Source organism: Biomphalaria glabrata, chromosome 5 (genome assembly GCF_947242115.1).
Source record: "Biomphalaria glabrata chromosome 5, xgBioGlab47.1, whole genome shotgun sequence".
NCBI lineage: Eukaryota > Metazoa > Mollusca > Gastropoda > Planorbidae > Biomphalaria > Biomphalaria glabrata.
This window is the reverse complement of record NC_074715.1, coordinates 41,283,857-41,306,401: the sequence shown is the minus strand read 5'-3', so window position 1 is coordinate 41,306,401 and position 22,545 is coordinate 41,283,857. Positions and strand designations below refer to the sequence as shown.

At 35.0% G+C, this 22,545-nt stretch overlaps 1 protein-coding gene across 1 annotated transcript; it reads right to left on the bottom strand.

The window, feature by feature from the left end:
• Positions 1 to 723: 723 nt before the first annotated feature.
• On the bottom strand, positions 724 to 16,222 carry LOC106068218 (uncharacterized). The gene is made up of 3 exons (XM_013227521.2): positions 14,017 to 16,222; positions 5,696 to 5,940; positions 724 to 5,481 (listed from the first exon to the last, which is right to left on the bottom strand). Exons 1-3 carry the CDS (start codon positions 16,167 to 16,169, stop codon positions 4,430 to 4,432), a joined length of 3,450 nt encoding a protein of 1,149 aa, XP_013082975.2. The 5' UTR covers positions 16,170 to 16,222; the 3' UTR covers positions 724 to 4,429.
• Between the last annotated feature and the right edge of the window lie 6,323 nt (positions 16,223 to 22,545).

Here is a 22,545-nt window from a genome sequence, read left to right as displayed (position 1 = left end):
CTTAGGTGGATGGGTAGTTCTCCCCAAAAAATGCTCGTCAGTTGTTTTGTTTAGTATGAGCCAAATATAAATACATAATAGGATTTGTTGGAGAAAAAAAACAAAACTTGCTTCTGAATAAAAATTCAGATAGTTAAATTTGTAAAAATAAAATTAATTACCGGTAATTAAGTTTATACCCATTTTACTATAATCAATTATTAAAATATGAATAGATCCCTAATGTTCAGGTATTTTTTATTTGTTCCAAAATAAAAATATTATTAGTATCAAGTAAAGTTCCTCTTTCAACCTTGCCATCTAAAAGGCAGATGATGTTAAGGTCATCTGTTTCTTTGGCCAACTGTTAATGAGCAGGGTGTAATGTGGACAGCACAACGGCCAACCGCTTTTACTTTCCCCAACTTAAGTCAGGTACCCATTAGAGTTGGTGGCCTCAGGGACGCCCTAAATATCCCCCCCAAAAAATCCCAGTCTTCACTGAGATTCGAATTCAGGACTCCAGGTTCTGAAGCCAAGCACTTAACCACTCAGCCACTGTGCCCCCATGTTAGCATTAACTAGTCTTAATCTAATATTTTAACTTAACATTTTAGTAAAAAAAATAAAAAACAATATGCAATAATACAAAATGTCAGCCATTGTTTTTTTTGTTAACTAACTAAAAAGCTAGTATATTATTATTTTTTAAATAAAAAAAACAAACAAAAACAAACATTTAAACAATCATTAATATCAATTTATTCAGTAAGCTCTAGTGAAGATACACACATGATTATACTATTTTTTGCTTGTATGAGTCAAACAGTAATTATTAAATAAGTTTAGACAAATGTACAGATTGAAAAATATATTGCATATGTTAAAACAAAGATTCAATATTAATGACATTTTTCAAGTAACACAAAAAGGTACTTAAGAAATATTAATGTATGATCTAAAATTTAAGAAATATTGCACAAATGAAAGTTGGATAAAAAGCGGATTATCTTGAATAACATTGAACAATGATTTTTAGCACCATGCTTCTATACAGAAATACTTGAATCTAATTTAACAAGGTTTTGGTTCATAATATGCTTTTATATCCACTCAATAAAACTAACAAGTTAATAAGGTAGACTAAATACTTATTATTATTAACATACAGGGTATGTCATATTTCACATGACTTTAGATCATTATCATTAAATACCATATGATGGTACAATATGCACTTATCTTAGTACAGTGGAATCTCATAAAATTATAACCCAATCCCTCTGACCATATCTTTTTCACAAAATATACATTTACACCTTCAATTGTATAATGTAATGTAATATATCATTTGTGTTTCTATTGGAATTTCTGCTTCGGCTAATGTAGGTCTAACAAATCTAAGTAAGAAGTACAACTATACTTTTCAAATACTGTAATTCCTTAAAAATTAGGTTAAAAATGTATTAATGTAAAAAAATAGATCTTTAATTGAAGTGTTTGATTCAGTAAAAATGTATAGAAACATACAGCTATTCTATATTTTGAAATCAATATTAATATATATAAGCATGCACTTTCTCTATTGTGACATAATAAGAAACATGCACATGATGTGTTATTATGCCAACAGTACTATAAACAAGTTGACTTAAGTGAGTCTGACACAAACTTGTATGTTAGTTGTACTAAGTCATAACATTTCACAGAAAACTCACATAAATTACATTTATCCTTAACAGACATAAAGAAAACTGAGGATCTCTGTCCATTTCTTTGTTAAATTTTTTGTAGTTCAGGATAATCTACATCCCTTAGAGCAGGGGTCTCAAACAAGTGGCCCGTGAAACTATTTTGTGTGGCCCGCGGCCACGTCCGCGAATTAAAAAAAATTAGATAAAATTTACAATGACCACATATAAGCCGTGAAATGATTTACAACTGCACAAATCAGTAAATGAGGCGTCACTGTCGACCACCGAACGCTTAGGCTTTCAGCAGAAGCTGGGTGAACGGTGGTCTGATTCTAACCGCTTGACGCTAGCGGCTAGAATCTGGCCACCATTATACCACTGCTCCGACCATTTGGCCATGTGGCTAATCATGCCAAGCGGCTAGAGAAACAGGAGAAAGAGAGGGAAATGGGGAGGGATGGGGTATATGTGTCAAAATTCTGTGAAGGCAAGCTTTGTTGTTAGCGAGATGATAGCAAAGGCAACACGACCATTCACTGAAGGCCAGTTTGTAAAAGAGTGTATGCTACAGGCGTGTGAATTTATCTGCCCAGAGAAAAAGAAGCTCTTCGAAGGCATAAGTTTGTCAGCGAACACAGTTGCAAGCAGGATCACCGAGTAAGCTGATTTAGAAACGGAATACGGAGAGTTGCTGTATCATACAGAAGTCAAATGGTTGAGTCGTGGAAAAGTGCTGCAGAGATTTTTTTAACTTAGACGGGAAATAGTGTTGTTCATGGCAATGAAAGACAAAGACATACCACAGCTCAGTAACCCAATGTTTTTGTCGGATCTTGCTTTTCTTACTGACATCACGCAACATCTCAATGCACTCAATTCAAAACTATAGGGCATAAAGCAGCTGATTATCGTGATGTTTGACCACATCAAATCATTCAGATGCAAGCTGACTTTGTGGCCACTCAGCTGGCAGATGGAAACCTGGCTCATTTTTCTTTTCTACAGAGCATAACGGTTGCACCACAGCGCCTGAAAAACTACGTAGACATCTTCTTCAAACTAATGGAACATTTTGAACACCGCTTTCAGCAATTCACTGCTCTCGAACAACATTTTTTTTATTGTTTCCACTCCTTTCGCAGTTGACGTGAAAAACGTTCCAGAGGAAGTCCAGATGGAACTACTGGACCTGCAGTGTGACACTGTTGTGAAGCAAAAATACGCTGATGTTGGCGTTCCAGATTTCTACCAGTTTCTTCCCATAGAGAAGTTTACAAAATTATTCTGCGCAACTGCTAGAATCTCTAGCAATGTTTGGGAGAACGTACGTTTGCAAACAGTTTTTCTCCAGAATGAAGATCAACAAAACAGCATTACGACCAAGACTGACTGATAAGCATCTGAGAGCAACCTTGCGGCTTGCCACTACACGCGACTTCAGGCCTAACGTCGATGGTCTGGTCTCTGCCAAACGCTCTCAGCTGAGTGGACAGAAACATGCAGTAAGCCTAGTAATTATAGTTGTTGTTTTTTTTGGTGGGGAACTACTGTTTCTGCTTTTTTTTATAAGTGACAACTTATTTTTAGTAAACTAACCTGCCTGTGCATGTATAAACTACACTAAATGTAATTAATAATTATAAAACATTTATTTTAGCATTTAACTGCAGTGACAGTACTGTTGTAAAATTTAATGAAAAAATATTCTCTTTTCGTGTTGCGACCCGCTGACATTATTACTTTCCACTGTGGCCCACATGCCGATATGACTTTGAGACCCCTGCCTTAGAGCTATTAAAAAACATTCATGCCCCTTTTTATCTTGAGTTTAAAATGATTTTTACATATATACATACTTCATTTTAAAATATAAAAGTATGCTAGCGGAAGACCATATGCAGTCTTTGCCCAGATTAACATGTTTTAAAATAAATGGATGCAAGTGAAATGAGATTTAGGTTTGTACATGTCTAGAAGACCATTTGTAGCATCATCTGCCTTTCAGTTACCTTTTTTATAAATATGTGCACATTATATGCATACCTTATTGTAAAAACAAATGGGAATGCTTTCATCAGACCTAAATTAGCCATTGTACAATGATGGTGAAATATAACAGCTCAAGAACAATAACAACTATTCTAACAGGGCTTCTAAAAATACAAATGATGAAATTACTATCACAGCTGTATGTATTTTAATACAAAAATTTGAAAAAAATGATGGAGCAATTTTCATGAGCATAAATAAAAGTTTTATCCCCTCTAAGCATATCTCTTTTGCATCACTTATATAAGATGTCTTGATAACATTTAATTATCAACTGTGCAAGTATTTCAACCTTTTCCAGTGCAATAACAATGATTTACTGCTGCAGGGGCAAAAAACTAGAAAATACAATAAACATACATATTGGTAACCCTGCCAGAACATTAGGGCCATGAGGGTTTCACCAGCCAAAAACAACAACTAAAACCCCCCAAAAAACTACATGTGTGTTGATTGTATTTTCCAATGCAAGAAAAAAAAACAAAAATTGAACTTTTCAATAACCTTTTTCCTCAAGACTGATAAAAAAATATGTTAAAAATGCCTGTCACTTTATTCATATAATTCATATTGGTTGAATAAAAGAAGAAATAATGTATAACTTTTTAGGCTCTATTGGAGTCACTGCTCTATTGGAATCACTCACATATTATATTAATATACTATTGATTCTAACTTGGTACAGTCTTTTTAGAATCCAATTTAATCTAGACATCACTCTGCTGTGAGACTTTGGGTTTTGGAGGTGGTCTTGGTTTTCTACTAACATCACCAGTTGCCAAAGTCTCAGGAGCTTTTTTTCTAGGAGGAGCTTCACCTCGTGGTGGTAATATTGGTACATTTGAAACTTTCTTATCAGAGAGGATTTTATTTAGGTTTCTAGGTTTAGGCCGAGGAGGCTCAATTGTACCATTTATAGTAGTTTTAGATAAAGCAGAGTCCTTATTACTGTTAGCAAGTGTGAAACTTGCTTCCACATTTTGAGATTCAGTTATTTCTGTGTCTTTGCAACAAATAGGATCATTTTTCATGGAAACATTGACATTCTTATCCAATATGTCATTGCTTGTTAGATCACTAACTTCAGATGAAACTTCATTCTGGGCCATTGCTGCTTTCAGCAAAGCTTTTCGCCTCTTGGGAGCTTTTGGTGCAGGTTCACTACTGATGTCTGTGGAGAGTAATGAAAAAGTCTTTGTATCTGTTTCAATCATAGAGTTTGATCTTTGAGTTGGGACAATATGGTCTTGATCAGCTTGTTCTTTGTGAGTAATATCTCTGTCAGGTATATCATTAGGTGATATCCTTTCTTTATACTGCTCTTGCACTGAAGCACCTTTGTTAGTTTCTGAAGGAATACTGCTTTCTAATAAACTTGAAGATGGAAATGATTCATTTTTGTTAACATCAACTGTGTTGTTCCTCTGTTTCTTAAATTTTAGTCCTTCATTTTTGCTGAACTTAGAGCTTAAGTTAGTCGCCCAGTTTCTTGCTTTGGCCAGAGCGTTATTTTCCTGTGACTTTTCATCAGATTTTACCACACCACTTTCACCATTTTCCAACTCGATGGAAACATTTTGAGCTTTGCTTTTTGAACCCACAGCTTTATTTTGTATAACACGTGAAGATAGTCTTGGTAAGGGCAATGACATGTGACTTGCTCCAGAGAAAGCGCCTGTTTGTCTGTTGGTAGGTGCAGCAAATGTTGCCGCTTTGATGGGGCCAATTTCAACATCTTCATAGAAATTTTCATGAGTTTCTGAAAACATTTTCAAATAAATACAATTAAAAATGATGTAATTAATTAAAATTAAATTAAAAATAATTTTTTTTAAATCTATAAATTAAATCAGCATTTTAAGGAAACATTTCATTAAAATTAATAATGATACAAAACTTTAAAAAAACAACGTTAATTAGAAACGTGTACAGTGGTTTTAAATAGCTTTTAAGTATTCTTTGTGTTTTTTTACCCTCATCATCGTTATCTGCCTCTAACACTTCTGATTTATTTTGGATGAAAGAGCTACTCTGTGCTTCATAGTCATTTCTTTGGCCTTCATGGGGACGAGCTGCTAGTGCCATTAGACCCATAGCTGACGGATGAGGTAAGGGTTCTGGCTCAGCTTTAGATTGACGCCAATGCTTGGGATGAAGAGCTTTGCTGAATCTACGCACTTTGTCCATTTTTGACTTTTTTTCCTTTCGCTCCAGTAATCTGTTGAATTATTTAAAATCAACAAGATATCAAGGTTATAAAAAAAAAAGGTAATTGATGTAAAATGTAATGTTATCTATACAGTGATGTGTGTAGTAAAAGAAATTGTTTTTAGAAACAAGACGTGTTACTTATTAAGTCAGACAAGAAGTGTTACTTATAAAGTCAGAGACATGACGTGTTACTTATAAAGTCAGACAAGAAGTGTTACTTATAAAGTCAGACAAGAAGTGTTACTTGTAAAGTCAGAGACATGACGTGTTACTTATAAAGTCAGACAAGAAGTGTTACTTATAAAGTCAGACAAGAAGTGTTACTTGTAAAGTCAGAGACATGACGTGTATAAAGTCAGCGACAAGACGTGTTACTTATAAAGTCAGCGACAAGACGTGTTACTTGTAAAGTCAGCGACAAGACGTGTTACTTGTAAAGTCAGAGACATGACGTGTATAAAGTCAGCGACAAGACGTGTTACTTATAAAGTCAGAGACATGACGTGTTACTTATAAAGTCAAAGACATGACGTGTTACTTGTAAAGTCAGCGACAAGACGTGTTACTTGTAAAGTCAGAGACAAGACGTGTTACTTGTAAAGTCAGAGACATGACGTGTTACTTGTAAAGTCAGCGACAAGACGTGTTACTTATAAAGTCAGCGACAAGACGTGTATAAAATCAGCGACAAGACGTGTATAAAGTCAGAGACAAGAGGTGTTATAACGTCAGCGACAAGACGTGTTATAAAGTCAGCGACAAGACGTGTTACTTAACTCGAAGATGAGCTTACAACGATCACACTCAATACAGACATAAACGAACATGCGCTATATAGGCCTACGCTATATTCAAGCAGACTTAACTCTAATGTGCCTCGCATAAAGGCATTGGCCAGTGTTGCCTCCTCCTTTATTTGACTTAAATTGACCAACTAATCACCCCGGTCCACCCTTTATTCCTGATTTAATTTTTTTCATGCGCTTTTCTTACTACGAGAAAAAGGCACTGGAAATGCAAGAAAACGCGCTTGGCGCCGGGGATGCAACCCGGACCCTGCTGGGTAAGCTTTCCGCGCTCATCTAGACGAGATCGATTTTGCGGTAGCCTGCTTCTTCTCTAATACTATCTCCAGAAATACAATGGCTTTGACTGTATTAGATGTGACAGGGTCGCAAAAAATGCAGGTCGGAACTGGGTTTGTCAAATGTTTGACATGTTTCGGATGTTCCGTCAGAGTTGAAGAAAATTTACTTCCTACTCCAAACCTCCTGCAGGACGACGGGGGATGGCAGCGGGCAAGGTATGAACCCGGGACCTTTGACAAGTCCGTACGACAGTCTAGAGCACATACCGCACGACCAGTCAGCCACCCTTGTTTGTTAATGTGAAATACTGCTTTATTCTAAATCTTTGGAATCAAAGACAATGTCTTATTATGTAGATCCATGTAGGCCTAATGTTAAAGACATTAAACAACAACAACATCGTATTCATTGTCAACCTATTCATGTGTTGGTCTAGCTGTAGTCAACTTTTTTTGTGCATGTCAATTAAACTAAAAGTTATTGATTTTCCTGGCTGATTCAGGCAATCAGTTACATGGGCCAATGGAAAGAAAGCAATTGTACGAAATGTTTTAAAAATATGTCGATTTATTTTCATTTATTAGGCCTATAACAATAGATATTTTAGTTTTTGGGCTGAGTAACATTAATAGATATCATTTTTAGCGGCCTTCGAAAGGGAAGAAGACGCTATTAGTTTTGTGTGAAATGTCTGTCCGTCCGTCCCGTTTAGCTCTCGTAAACTAGAAAAGATAGTCAAAATCCGACATCATAATATTTTAGTCCATTCAAAGTTCTGATGCAACGACTACTTTTTTTCTTTTCTAAAAGCGAAAAATCTAATTTTTTAAATCACTTATGCAAGCAGTTTTTTCATAAAAATACACCACTTTTACAACTATTCACTATTAATAGTAACAAACACTGGAGGCTCTTTAGTAGGGGAGATTACTATATGCCATATTTTAAAACACATTTATGCAAACGGTTTTTGATTTTTTGTCCAAAAAATTATTTTTTTTACATGTGTATTGTCAAGGTCAGTAAGTTCTATTATACTAGTTACTACATTTACACGAAAAAAATGTTTACTTTTTTAAAAGAGAAAAAATCTTTGTAGTATGCATATAAGTTAGACATAATTTAAATCAACAATTAATAAGTAATTTTTCATATTACCGCGTAAGCTGCAGGTTGTATCACGGTTGCAACATAACTAAAGGAGTTTCTTTGAGGAATTAGAGATTGACAATTTACAAAGCAGTTAGATCAATTAGATATTCATTATAAAGCATCAGGCCAGGTTCACATTTAACTTCACATTCACTGTCACCTATACTTTGGTTTGCTGGGGCACCACACAAGATGTCAACCTTCTTTCTCCATTCTTCTCTGTCATTTGTCTTTGATCGAATTTAATTCTGATGTTCTTTCTGAAAATATTGATACCTGCCTTTTTACCTGCCTGGGTGGACTACTTCGGGGGCCGATTTTGAGTTTGTGTTTCCACACAAACTGTCTTTGTAACCTTGTTATTTCTTTTTTTATTTTTGGTCTAACATTTGTTCCCAAAGTAATGAAGTTATGTCATTTATGTAGCCTAAATTAGAAACAGAAGGTCTACAGTTTTGTTCTTGATTGGTAGCTATTTATTATTACAGTTTGACCTCTACCCATTAGGAAATCCTGAATCTATTGATGTAATAACCAGAAACGCCAAAGTATTAGAACTACTTTTTGTTAAGCAAAGTTATTGGTGTTGAGCTTGAAGGCTAATAAGATGACATCTGATGGCGCTGAACCTTTTGAAAAGTCATCATATAGCCACTAAGCTATCATGCAACGACTTAACTCACTCTTGTTAATTTGTTAAAGAACAGAATGAAAACAATAACTACCCAATGACTTAATGCAGGGACGGATTTACGGAGCTTAAGACTATGTGGCCGCCCAGTGTCTCATCCTTAAAGAAAGCCTATATAACGAAAACCTATATAACATAAAAATAATATGTATAATAGAATGTAATGAGGGAGATGGTGATTAAATTTTCAAATACTCAGTTTCTTTACAAATATCAGCCAACATGCTTAATTATTTCTTCTGATACTTTTAAAGTTATTAACAGTTGAAGTTTGAGGAGTAATGTAGAGGGTTGGAGCCTTCATTTAGTAAAATACGGCTCTGGCTCAAAGATTTGTTAAAATAATAAAGTATTTAAAGTCTTACAAATGATCTATAGTTTTTATTTTTCCCAAACCTTTAAACAATGGGGAAAAAAAGAGTTCTGACTTGAATAGAGGTTGATGTAATTATGGATAAAGTTTGAACATCGTAATCGTTCATATGTTTGCTAAAATGAACCAATCAACTTTGTTCATTTCAACTGACCTGGCTCTGACACTGCGGTACAGGGTGAAGTAGATAGGGTACTTCACACGAGAGGGTAGCAGCACCTTGTACCTGACAGATGGTTCACGGGACACGGCGTGTCTTGGGCGCGGCTGTGGTGCCGCACGACATACTGCAGCAATCATGGCGATGTTCTATCCAAACAATCATCCAGTGAAGTATGTTACGTTTTGGTTTATTAGGTTATATATAAGAACTGGATAAAGACACAGGATGCAGTTTTAAAAAATCAGACACCAGCATTAACCTGCGCAGAACACTTCCCAACAAGCACAATTAATTATCTAACTTAAGCTTTTTTTTTATTTTGAAATTACCGAATTCGAGTCTGTCTGTACTGCTATTCTTCGATTGATAAGGCGGCTTTGAAAACTCGCCATTTATTGCTCGCCCACTTGTTAAATCATTTCAAAGACTAGTGACGCAAAAATAGGTCAATGGTTTTATATATATTAGTCTTATAACTCTTGATAAGATAAGAAATATATTACAATGATAGTATTCCAACATTATGTTAGTCGTTTAAATAAGGTGTAAGCACACTGGACCAGTAAACCATTGTTTGTAAATAGCTAAAAAAAAAAAAAAAAAGGCTCGGCCATACAGTTTTGATAAAAAGGTTCGATACACCCTACTAGCAGCATCAATCCATTGTAATAGTTTATTTTTAAAAAATCTACCCAATTTAGTCTCAAGTTTATTAAGTGGATTGGAGCTACTAAAAGTATCATTTTAAGAGCAACTCAAAACACTGTACACAACGCAACATAATCTGTACATGCACTAGTTCGTTATGAAATAAACAATCAATGAACACAGAATATATAATGGTCTTCATTGACACTTCATTTTAGTTCCATTAAAAACCTCGACCAAGTTGGCAAGTATAAGTACTGAAGGAAAATAGCAACTAAACAACAGTTTTACTGAACAGCAACTGTTTCAACTAAACTTTTTAATGCGAAACAACTGTTTTCAGCTGAGTCGACAACTGACTTAACCTATCATAACATGAATTAAAAAAACAAAAACAATTAGGAATGTGCTGAAACATTGGTTTGACTAGACTAGAAAGCTAATGGAACAACTAGGGCTACAGAAATGAGTGAAATTAGGAAACTTTTTTTTTTTTTTTTTTTTTGGAAGGCGAAAACAATTTTGATGAACTTACTTTCATTATTCCAACATTTAATGAATACGAGTCAAGGGAGACAAATCTAACAAGTCGAATCTGAAGCACGTTTCAGTATGTTGGGTTCAATTACTCACGAACAGTAACAAACGGTAGTCGAACTTTACGACATTTAGAAGGCGCATGCTTTGTAATTGGGACGAGTTATATTGTGTGGTAACCGTATGTGTTGAAAGCATGCGATTTCAAAGATTCATATTTAAACAAAAAACACTATTATTTTTTTTTAAATTTTGAAATAATATTTACGTAGGCCCTAATAGATAGACATATTTGGAAGCCTAATAATGAATAGATGTTTACAGAAATTGCATTATCGATGTCCTAGTCATAAAGATGTTCCTATGTATACTTTACACACCATAAGTTACTTCCCCGTGGTATTTCAAACGTGTTTCTGACATAACACACTTGGTTGCCTTTTAACAATTTTGTTACACGCTTACCAAGTGGTTCTCTAAACTTGAGTCACCACATTAAAGTAAAAACATTTGAAACTTGACAATATTCCTGTTATTCACACCGATATTATGTAATTGAAATTCCATAATAGGCCTACTAATCATAGTTATTTTTAACAAGAATATTGAAACTGTTACCACACTAGAAAATTCATACTGTTGTCTCATTTTTTTTTTTTTACTTGGCTAAGCCGTCACTATGCCAATATTTAAAATCATAATTTCATTTAAACGAGGGATCGCAATAATCTTCTTAGGTTTACTCATATAGATTTTTTTTACTGATATATTAAAGTACTGCTGGAAAAAACAACAAAAACAAAATAAATACAACAATTAAAAAAAAAAAATTGTAGCGTTGCTGCTTTAAATAATTAAAAAAATGTGTACACAGATCAACAAGATCTGAATGTTGTTTTTAACTCTTTTGTTTTTTCACGTTATTTGCATGCAGAAATGTGAATACTAGTTTTAAACACTTTTTTTTACAAAGCATATCTTGTTTGCATTAATTACCAATTATCTACTGTGTAAATTGTCAAAAATAAATACTCTCAACAAGACAAATAACTAGAGTTTCAATCTCACGCTAATCCCAAAATGTCCGCATTTATTCTGTTATGCTAATCATTATCGTATATAACTTATTGATTTGATAGTTTTTAACACCTTTGTTCACAAACTATCGCTTAAAATGGAACGCACGCACACCTACATTTTTGTGAAATGTTTGACATGGTTTCGCATGTTCCTTCAGATAATCTACATCCGAACCCAAACATTCCGAAAGGACGACGGGGGATGGCAGTGGGCAGGGTATGAACCTGGGACCACCGAGATGACCATATGACCAGGCAGCCATTCTTTGTTTGCAAAATAGTTTTTAGGAATATTTATGTATCAGCAGGTGTGTAAAGAAGCAACTTTAGAACCATTCAGAAATATCAAACCATAAAGGTCGTGTCCTTACACCTGTGTTTAATCCTGCCGAAGTTAGGCGAACGTCAACGAGATGCTAGAAAACATGAAAACTAGCAGTCGGTCATTTGGCTAAACAGAGAGACACATAGATCTAGATAGAAAACATTCAGTCGGTCATTTGTCATTATTCGGCTAAACAGAGAGACATACATAGATAGCTAAACATTCAGTATTCAGTCGGTCATTTGTCATTATTCGGCTAAATAGAGAGACATACCTAGATAGCCAAACATTCAGTCGGTCATTTGTCATTATTCGGCTAAATAGAGAGACATACATAGATAGCTAAACATTCAGTATTCAGTCGGTCATTTGTCATTATTCGGCTAAATAGAGAAACATACATAGATAGCTAAACATTCAGTAATCAGTCGGTCATTTGTCATTATTCGGCTAAATAGAGAGACATACCTAGATAGCTAAACATTCAGTATTCAGTCGGTCATTTGCTCTCGTTCTGGAACACACATTTTTTTTTCACCCTGCGCATCTTAATTTCTTGGACATAAACATTTGACTTGATTTGGAAAGACCAGCTTTACCATCACAAAAGAGAAACAAGACACCGATAGCAAAGACACAGACACAAAAACTCTTTTGTTGAAAGTGATTTCAAAAACAAAACACGAGCATGATCATTTTTTTTTCTAGTAGTTATTTACCAGAAAAAGAATGACACATTTTCTACTGAATGAGTCACGTGACACGTTATTGTGAACCTGTAGACTGACAAAGGCCTATTATATTTTTTTGAGTGTCATGTGTGTTTACATGTTTGACTACTTATTAACGACCTGGCTAATAGCTTCCCTTTTAATGACTTTCCATTTCAAAATAATATTAATGAACAGGAAAAATCCCCAATATGAAATACTATGCCTGGAGAGCGACTGTAGAAGTTCATAAAAATTACAATATACATATATGAATTATCAGACGAAAGGGTGGCAACGGCTGATGCGGCAGACATTTACTAGACACTGAATATACAACCAAGATTCTTGTTAGAGAGGGCAGTGCTGTTGTAGACCCACCACGTTATTAGAACCATTTTGAAGTGTACAATACTAAGAAGCACTACCGATACAATGAAGTTTGTTTCTATAATTTACGAATATAGATCTTTACAGAGAAGAACTATTTAACACGTTTTGATAATAAAAATAGCTGACAACTATTTCTAAAAGATAAATTGGTCAAATGTCATAGTTTTAGGGTGATAATGAAATACCCGTCAACAGAAACATATAAAAATATTAACAGCATTTTTTGCGGGTGTTAATGGGAGCCCTGGGTGATAATTAATTTCAACATATCTTGAAGAACATATCTTCTACTAGGGCAAAAAGTGTTCAGTGTTTTCCTAACTTAAGACGATTTTGGCTTCAACTTGCAATAGAATTAAAACCGTCTTAAACATGAGAAATTTTAGTTTTATGTTGTAATGGATCATAATTATATCTAGGTGATTAGATAATGTCTCTGCCTCGCACTTTCAACACATGGGCAGAAATTTTGACTCATAACTTTATTCCCCACATCCCCAAACAAGATTTAAGTTGAAAAAGGGGAAGACAAAAGATTTGTTTTCTCTTTTTATAAGAAGCAAATCATTCACCTATTTCAAATTTAAGAAACCACATTACGTCCACAATTCTTGATAAATAAATAGTCATACTACAAATAATGAATGGGCATGGTGAACACTGACAAAGTCTTCAAAGATTTTTTGAGAGGGGGAGTGGAGACGGTTAAATGTAGCCTATGTGTGTATGGTGGGCCGTGGTGGTTGAATATAACAAACTTGGGTTAAGAATACAGTTCCTATTAAAGGTAATCAATTAGGTCATATTTTAGGACTACGAAGTCAAGGATTGAAGTTTACAATAACAAAAATTTAACAATACATGTCGGCTACAATATATATCGATATATTTTGTTTTAAAAATGTTGGTTAAAGTAATGCCTACCCAGTAGATCCTGTTCTCATTAAATGAAGTGTTTTTAATGAGCCCGTCTCATCAATGGTACTACTTGAACCAAACTCAACGTCTTCGTAATCATCGTTGAGCTTTCTAAGGCGATCTCGCTCTTCAAACTCTGAATAGGTCATCATTTCCATTGGATTCCTCACATAGTCAGCTTCTGATGACTCGAAGTTTAGATCGTAAATATCCAAGCGGTCTTTATATGCAATGAGTATGCCCGAGCTCACTGGCAAACCAATGTTAGTTAGTGGGCGTTGACTAGAAGAGGAGCCTTTTTCTTCGCAAAAAGTTTTTGCTGTAGCTGCTAAAGTAGATGCTTCTGAAGAAGCTAATGACCTTGTACTGTTTACTGGGAATGATAAAGATTGTTTTAACTTTCTAGTTGGCATGTTTGGTAAATGAACAGGCTTAGTAGGCTCAACGATCAGGAATGTTTCCTTCATGACTTTGAGTATACGAACGTCTACTGGGAGTTCTTTCAGCAGTTCAGTATCAGACTTAGCTGGAATAGATGCAACATCTTGGGTAGGAATGGTCACTGACCCAGCAAGTAAATCTTGCAACGTAATCATTTTTCTACTACCACGATCCACATTGAGCACCATATTCATTTCAAAGTCAAGTGGAAGTTTCAGTTTTGAAGGATCTCCTCCTTCAGGAACTATTTTCAAACATTTGAGCACCTCGCAGTCTCGAGGAGCGTGTTTCATTTTTATAAATGATGGATTAGTTGTCGTTATTCTAATAATATCACCTACTCGAAGTGAAAAAGGTTTGGGAAAATCAGCAGCAATGTCTTCCAATATTTTTACTTCAGAGCCGATAGGCAAATGAAGAAGATCTAAAACCGTTTTGAATTTCTCTGGATACTCAATAAAAGACAAATCAAGGTCGTGGGATAAACTGAACACCGTGTCACTTTTAGCATCTTTAACATAAAGTCTCTTGGCTTCTTCAACTCTGTAGATATTGACTTCATCCACGTCTTTCAATAACTTACGATAGAAAGGATTTGTGTCAGTTGCATCTAATATCTTAGCGATCACAGGAAAGGATGGCAAATGGCAGTCTATAAAACTGTTGATTTTCATCGGTACCAAGGATTGGGATGTTTGTGGGGGAGATGGTGCTATGTGCTTAGGAACGTTTTCAGCAATTGACGAAACAAGTGGCAAGGGAACACGCGGAGATGTATTCGGTATTACTTTAGGAGCCGGGATTTCATAATCATCCAGAATGTACATCTTTACAAACAGTTTAGCCGAGACAGGAATGTTCCAAACGGTGTCTGGGTCATTGAAAGGGGATATAAACAACATAGTTTCTGGTTTGTGCAAATGAATGCTTCCAGTAAAATTTGCAGGAACATGTAAACTACTTAATACAGATGACTTTGGAGACGCTAGTTCAGTGGGGCTGTGAGATTGCCGCGCTTTGATAACTTGTGCATACTCATCTTGGCAATCCCCACCAGGATCATCCTGTGAGTCACCAGCCGTGAGCTTCAATCTTCGTTGAACTGGTGCCAAATCTACAAGCTCCTTGATCGTGTACTGTCGGTCGTCTTTGAGGGGACAGAAATTTCCCCTGCAGTCAGAAGACAAGAGTACAAAGTTACCATCTTCATCGCTCACCTTCAGTCTTTCTACCCCATCTTTCGAATCCAAAACAATTCCCTCGAACCGGAAGCGATCTCCTGCTTTTACAGAACACCCAGGTAAATATGGGTCGTCGTAAGAAGCTGTCGCTTCGAAGTAGGTCGGACAGTCTAACAATAAGTCGGATATTGTTGGATATGTCACAATAGACACTATCCGCCGTTCACTAGTTGCTTCCTTTGGTGGTAAAACGAAAAATTTTTGAGGGTAATCCAAAGGAACGGTAATTTCTGTTCTAGAAAGGCCAGCGCCAGGCTTGAAAGATAATGTTATCTTTTGAATGTCTTCAACCGATTTTAATAAGATCACATCTCCTTTAGAAATTTGCACACTCTTGCCTAGAAAATTTCCGTCAGTCACACTAACACATTCGGGTAAAACACATCTTCTAACGAAATCACTTAAACAAAAGACTTGTGAGGATAAATCTTGCCCTATTTCCGCATTGTCCCCGTCGCCATTCGCACAGGCGGCCATGTTGTGCTGAACACAATACAACGTAATCCTACACACTGCTTTATGGACAAGCCTGGTACGCGCGTCGTTACCGTCATTGATTTATTTATCTGGGGGACAGCCATATACCTGTCTTGACCTATTTTATGACACCCAAGAAGGGAGATAAATTTAGATTAATAATTTATGCGTGTTATAACATTGACAGTCTCCCCTTTTCTAAAAAAAAATGTGCACCTAGTTTTATTGTAACTGTTTAAGTATCTTATCTTCTTATATAATACAGACGTTACTTAAAATTTAGTCATGCATATTAATATCATAGTAATCTATTAAGTATTAACACAACCATTATTAAATCAACGATGAGACACATAGTAGCATAGTCCAGCATTTTAAAGTCAATGGCAGCATCATCTATAAAGCTCTGTTAACAAACATAATGTTGATTGAAGGCGCTAAGAGTAGGGTTACCAGACACAAGCAGACCCATAGGAGGACAAAATGAGGTCAAAGCCTTACAAACGAGGACATACAAATAGACAAAGTAAACTTTAAAAACAAGAAAGAAGAAGACACTTGAATGAATGAAACATTTCAGCCAATCAAAGGCTGGAGAACTTGACTATATTTCCTATCGAAATTCTCAGACACATCTTTTCTCAGTTGAACATCATTACTCGTGGAGCTTCATGCATGACACGCAGGATTACGGACTTGGCGATGCCTTTTCATCTTGTACGTTGTGAGAAAAGTGCCTCTCACTGGAGACTCTATTTCCCTATTTTGCCTACTGCATATTAATTAGCAAAAATCGCCTTTATAATTTTATTATTAATCCTCGGAATGCATACTAAACACTAGCAGATCTTGATGTATTTTGAGTTACCAATTGAGGGATAGAATCAACTTGTGAAAAAGCCGGGCATTTTTTATATTTTAGGCCATTGATTCCCAAAGTGGTCTATATAGACCCCCAGGGGTCTACAAAGACTTCCAAGGGGTACACGAAAGTTAAAAAGGGAATAGGGGGGTCTATGAGATGTGCACGGGGGTCTACGATAAAGAATCTCAATTTAGCATCTCGTGACTTTAATTTTGACAATTTTATTTTTTTTATACACACATTTATGATTTGTACCTTACAATTTTCATCCTGCTGATTGAATGAAAAATTGTTTTATTTAATATTACTATATTTAAATAGTGTAGTTTTGTCTAGTTATAACTTGAACAAAAAGAAATGTAGACTGTACAGCGTTAAGTATATGAAATTGAACTTCATTACTTCCTTGTCAAACAAGCAAGTGTTAATGTGCCGTTTTTTAAATGATTTTATGAAACCAATTAAGCTGGAGGATCATTTGAGATGATGCCACCATGATTAAAAGATAAAGATTTGCAAAGCTTTCAAACACTCAAAGATAAAGTTCAGAATACATCCACAAAATCTCTCATTTGCCTGATATTGAAAAGCTAATGATTAGTGAGCATATTACTATATCTCTTTACTTATTGTAAAAACTGAAAACCTCACACGATAAGCAAATATTGATTTTACCAGCCGTTGAAGAAATTGTGAAAACTTACACAAACTTATATCATTAAAAGATTTTCATGTTAGGGTTTTGTGGTCGGTGTCTTGTTTTGGGCCTCTTGATGAAGAATGCAATTTTGAAGACATGGTCGGCTTTCTCTGGTGACACTCCAAAAGGGCAAATTTCAATGGTCCCAATTTTGAGCTTCCGGAACGTATGTTTTCTCATTGGTATTTGTATGGTTCTGATGTCAAAATTATAGGTGGTCATATCGGGATAGTTTATTAGTTTATAATAGGTGTCATCTTTCTTGCATATCGAATGAGAGCTTGTCCATTTCTCGTTTTTACAATTCACTATTAGGTTCTTCATTTCTTCCTGATAGAGTGCGATGTTCAAGAGTGTATTTGTTTTCTCACATTTGGCAAGTGTGTCAGCCTTTTATTTCCTTCTATTTCAACATTGGAGAAGTGTTGTTGAGCTTTAAAAGGTCACACAATATGTTTTGTACATAATCTTTTGGATGTTCCTTCAGATTATGTGGATAATCACATCCTAGCCCAATCAGCCCAAAGGGAGAGGCAAGCAGGCAAGGTGACCACCGAACGTCAGTTCAGGCATCATGTGTTGTTTTATATAGGAGTTTGTCAAGCTTTGCAGGATTATTTTTATATTGGTCACGAAAAAAATTTAACTGTTTGGTGAACTTGGCTGATTCGCTAGCATGGTTGCTGTTAGCTCCAGTGCTCCTATTTCTTCTCTGTGGTTGTCATAGAGCTCATTAGTTACAATGAACTTAATTTTTAATTTTTTTTTTCTCCATTGAGCCATTCAATGAGTATTCCAGCTCCTCCGTTTGTGATGCCTTTCTGAGAACCATCCATGCAAACTCTGACCCATTGGTTGTTAGGGCAATAGATTTGTAGAAGAGTTCACTAAATTCTTGAGCTCTGTTGGAATTTAGTCAAATATTTCTTTCTTCTTATGTAAGTCTTTGCAAACGACATATGTGCAAACGACACATGTCTCTATACAGCTGGCTGAGTCAACCTTGTCTGGTAATGATGTATTTTTTATTCAAATTATAATGGCTCAGAAATCCTCGAAAAACTGCTCTTTGGGAAAACTTTTACTATGATACTTAAGGCACATAAATATTTAATGTTTTGAAGAACTACTTCATAAAACAACAAATCCCTATATGAAAAATAATCTCCGTAGCAACGGATGTTGAGCTTGCAAACCGTTAAAAACAAATTTTCCAATCTGCTTAGTGATTGTATGCTATACATATTAACACTTATATAATGGGTTTAAATTTTAATAAATTTATTTAAAAAAATAGATTCAACTTAAAATGTAGTTTTAAATTACTTTTTCACTCCTAGTGTTACTGGTTAGAAATTATTTTTATTAAAATGTGTAATTTGAAATTAATGAATTTTCAAAAATTCAATTTAACTTAAACAGGGGGTCTACGGAAAACCAGAAAACATGATAAGGGGTCAATGAGACAAAAAAAAAGTTTGGGAACCACTGCATTAGGCCAATGCCTGTCGCACCAAAAATGCTGAAATGTCTGGTAACCCTAGCAAAGAGAACATAGCAGACAAAGAGCGGAGTTAAAAAAGGCAACTATTCTAAAGTCTTAATGTTCATTATGTATGTAGCGAAGGATGTAATATGTATTTGATCTCAGAGGGAAGAGAGTTCCATACCAATGGTCCGTATACCGATAAAAACAAAACCTTTGAATCGTAACTTTGGAGTTGTCTAGATGTAACGTCCTGCTCGCACGTGTCTTTAGATGAATGGATGATATTCTAGATCTAAGTCTGGCTATTCCTTGAGAACTATGATTACGTTTGTGTTTTCTTAGATGCTTTTTCTTGTCTTGCACACAGGGATGTCACTGTTCGTCACTTATCTGATGAATTACACACATTCCTTTAAGAATGTTAATTACGCACATACCCATGTGTCAATCTAGTCGTGCATGTTAATTGGAGACGTAAACTCTGCTAAGTCATTTTCCTGGCTGATTCATCAAACCGTTCCAGGGAAGAAGGACTATGGATTTAGCGATGTCTTTCACGTTAAAAATAATGCTCAAATGGAGTAAAAATTAAACAATTAATTGTAAAATTCTAATAATAATAAGATTAATGATTATTTCAGGTGTCTCTTCTGCGAAATACCTATTTTGCTACATACAGCGCAGACATGATCGTGGTCGATTTAGGTTCTTTTTTTTGCCATCAATGTATGTCATCGGCAATGGGTTTTCTCAATCTCAAATATGTATCCCGCGGCCTTTCTAAGAAGATTCTGTACAATTAGATCATTAGAAAATGTGGTTTCTAAATATGGAAAAAAAAATTAAGAATTGACAAAATGCTCATAATTAAAATGTAATGGAAATTGTTGGGATTTATTGAAAGGAAACAGTTTCTTTTCCTCCAACCAAAGCACTGACCTAGGTGAATTTTGTAACAGTAAAGGAGGACAAGCTCCAACGAGAAGGCTTATTGTTTTTATTTAAAAGTGGGAGTTTGTAGGCCTACGCTCAGCATAGAAATAAGAATTTAAAAAAAAAAATTGTATTGAAAAAGTCAAACGAATGCTAGAAATAATTTAATTTGGTCACACTTTATTAACTTCTGAGACAGTTAAAAAAAACAGTTTAATGCCAGGCTGCTAAAAAACGAGATTTTGTAAAGTACCTTTACCTATCCCTTAGGCCTTTCTAACTATTGTGGCTCCACACATGATCCGTCGTCCTTCTTTCTTCATTCGTCTCTGTCTTTTGTACTGAGATCAATGTCTTGAATAGAGTCTCGATGACATGTACTTCCATTCTTTAATGTTGTCTTTCCATCGTTTTTTCTGCCTCCCTGTTTTTTTTCCAGTTTCTGTTTACTGAAGGAAGGTCTTTGCGAGCCCTTGTGATATGACCATATCAGTTTGCGTTTATTTGCCAGTAGTCAGCAGTTCATCGTAGGATCTAATTGCCATTATGACCCTTTTTTTTTTTTGAATCTCAAATGAATGATACGATTAAAAAAAAGTCTTGATCTACATAGGAATCATTTTTATTTCCTTTCAAAAGGTCAAGGGTTAGCCTACCAAGAAGCTATTATGAAATAAAAACCTAGAAGCCTGCAAGTGTAAAACATAAAATGTGACATAGTTTCCTTTAAAACACTTCACCTTTTTAAAAAATAACATCATCATAGACCCACTTCTTATAAATAGCCCTAATTGGCTATTAGCCCTCTTGCACTTTCCATTTTGTTTGTTTTCTGATCAATGTGCTTCGTTTAACAAACATATAAACAGACAGTTACTATCAGTCAGATAAGTTACACATAATAGACAGAATGTGAAGCTGCATGCTTGGTCTGCAAATAGAAGAACAAATTGAAATATAAAATGGGATAACTAGTTCTAATAGAAACAATTAAAGCTCTCTAACATTGCTCTCTACCAGCACAACCCGCATAACGCGATGTCACAAAAAAAGATAAAACTACGCAATATTCTATAACATCCAACCACTTTAACTTCATATTACAAAACTATGTTGAATTGCCTTCCTCCACAATTCAACGTAGACTGACATTTCATGATGAATATTAAAATAATAAACTTTATTTTCCCAATGAAATTCAATTCGACAATAATGAGTTAAACCTAACAAGTTTTGATGTTTTTTCCGTAAAAAAATGTCCAAGGAGTGTGTCGTGCAAGATCTAAAGCTATTCGAAACATTTAAGGCTTGGAAAACTTTTTTGTTTTGTCTTAGGTCTTATACCGAACCAGATACAAATATTGAAACTCAATTGATATTACCTGGTCAAACATGGATGTAATTGTTGAGCTTTTTTTAAAGCATGAATGCAGTTATTATTAACAGTGAAATCAAATTTAGTTTCTAAAACTGTACCGAGGTACTTACGTTTTTTAACTATGTCTTGATCTATATTTTATATCTAGGACCCCTTTATATTCTCTAAAAGGTCTGAGCAAGGCAAGGAGAGCCACGTTGTCTGCAAACTTTGTTAGGAAAGTAGGCCAAATTGTCATGCTTTTAACAAAGCTTATATTAAGTCACTCCGTCTGTCTGTCTCGATTCTTTTACACTTTTTTTTTGTCCCACTTAACATTCTCGGATCAAGTTGAAATTTTGCACTAGTTGTCATTGTCAACGGCAACGCAAGAATCAATAAAAAAAAAACGATAGGTTAATCAATTAGTTGTAATTAATTATAATTGTTTTTATGAAAAGGGAGATAGACCTTTGCAATATTGAGAGATATATATGGCAACAATTGAACGGTGGTCTCCCTTCACTCAATGTAACTTTGTTTTTTTAAGTATTTTTTTTTAGATTTTGCTTGTTTTAAACAGGTATGGATATAGTGATAAAGCATTTGTTTGACTATCCAAAGTTCGAAAACCCGTTGGAACTGGTTTAAAAAGAGAATCTTTAGGATGCATAATAATAAGATAAAAATCTATTTTCCCAGCTTTAAACTAATCTCTATAAAATATCGATAAGATCACTATACAATGCTCGCCACTCCCTCCATTGGCTAACTGTCTATGTGATGGTGTGGTAAGACTATACATAGACATAACACAGATAAGGTACTAACACAAGGCTGTCAAGATTTGAATTATCTAAATGAAAGGCTCTCATTCGTTAAATGATGGCAACTGATGTCTACGTCATCGTTGGGTATCAGCAGTATCCAACACAAATAGTTTAGCTCACTGGCATATCAAAATTTGGTGTTCAATTATGTTTTAAAAACATAATTCGTTACAGCACGGTGTGGATGTAGAGGAGTATGGTA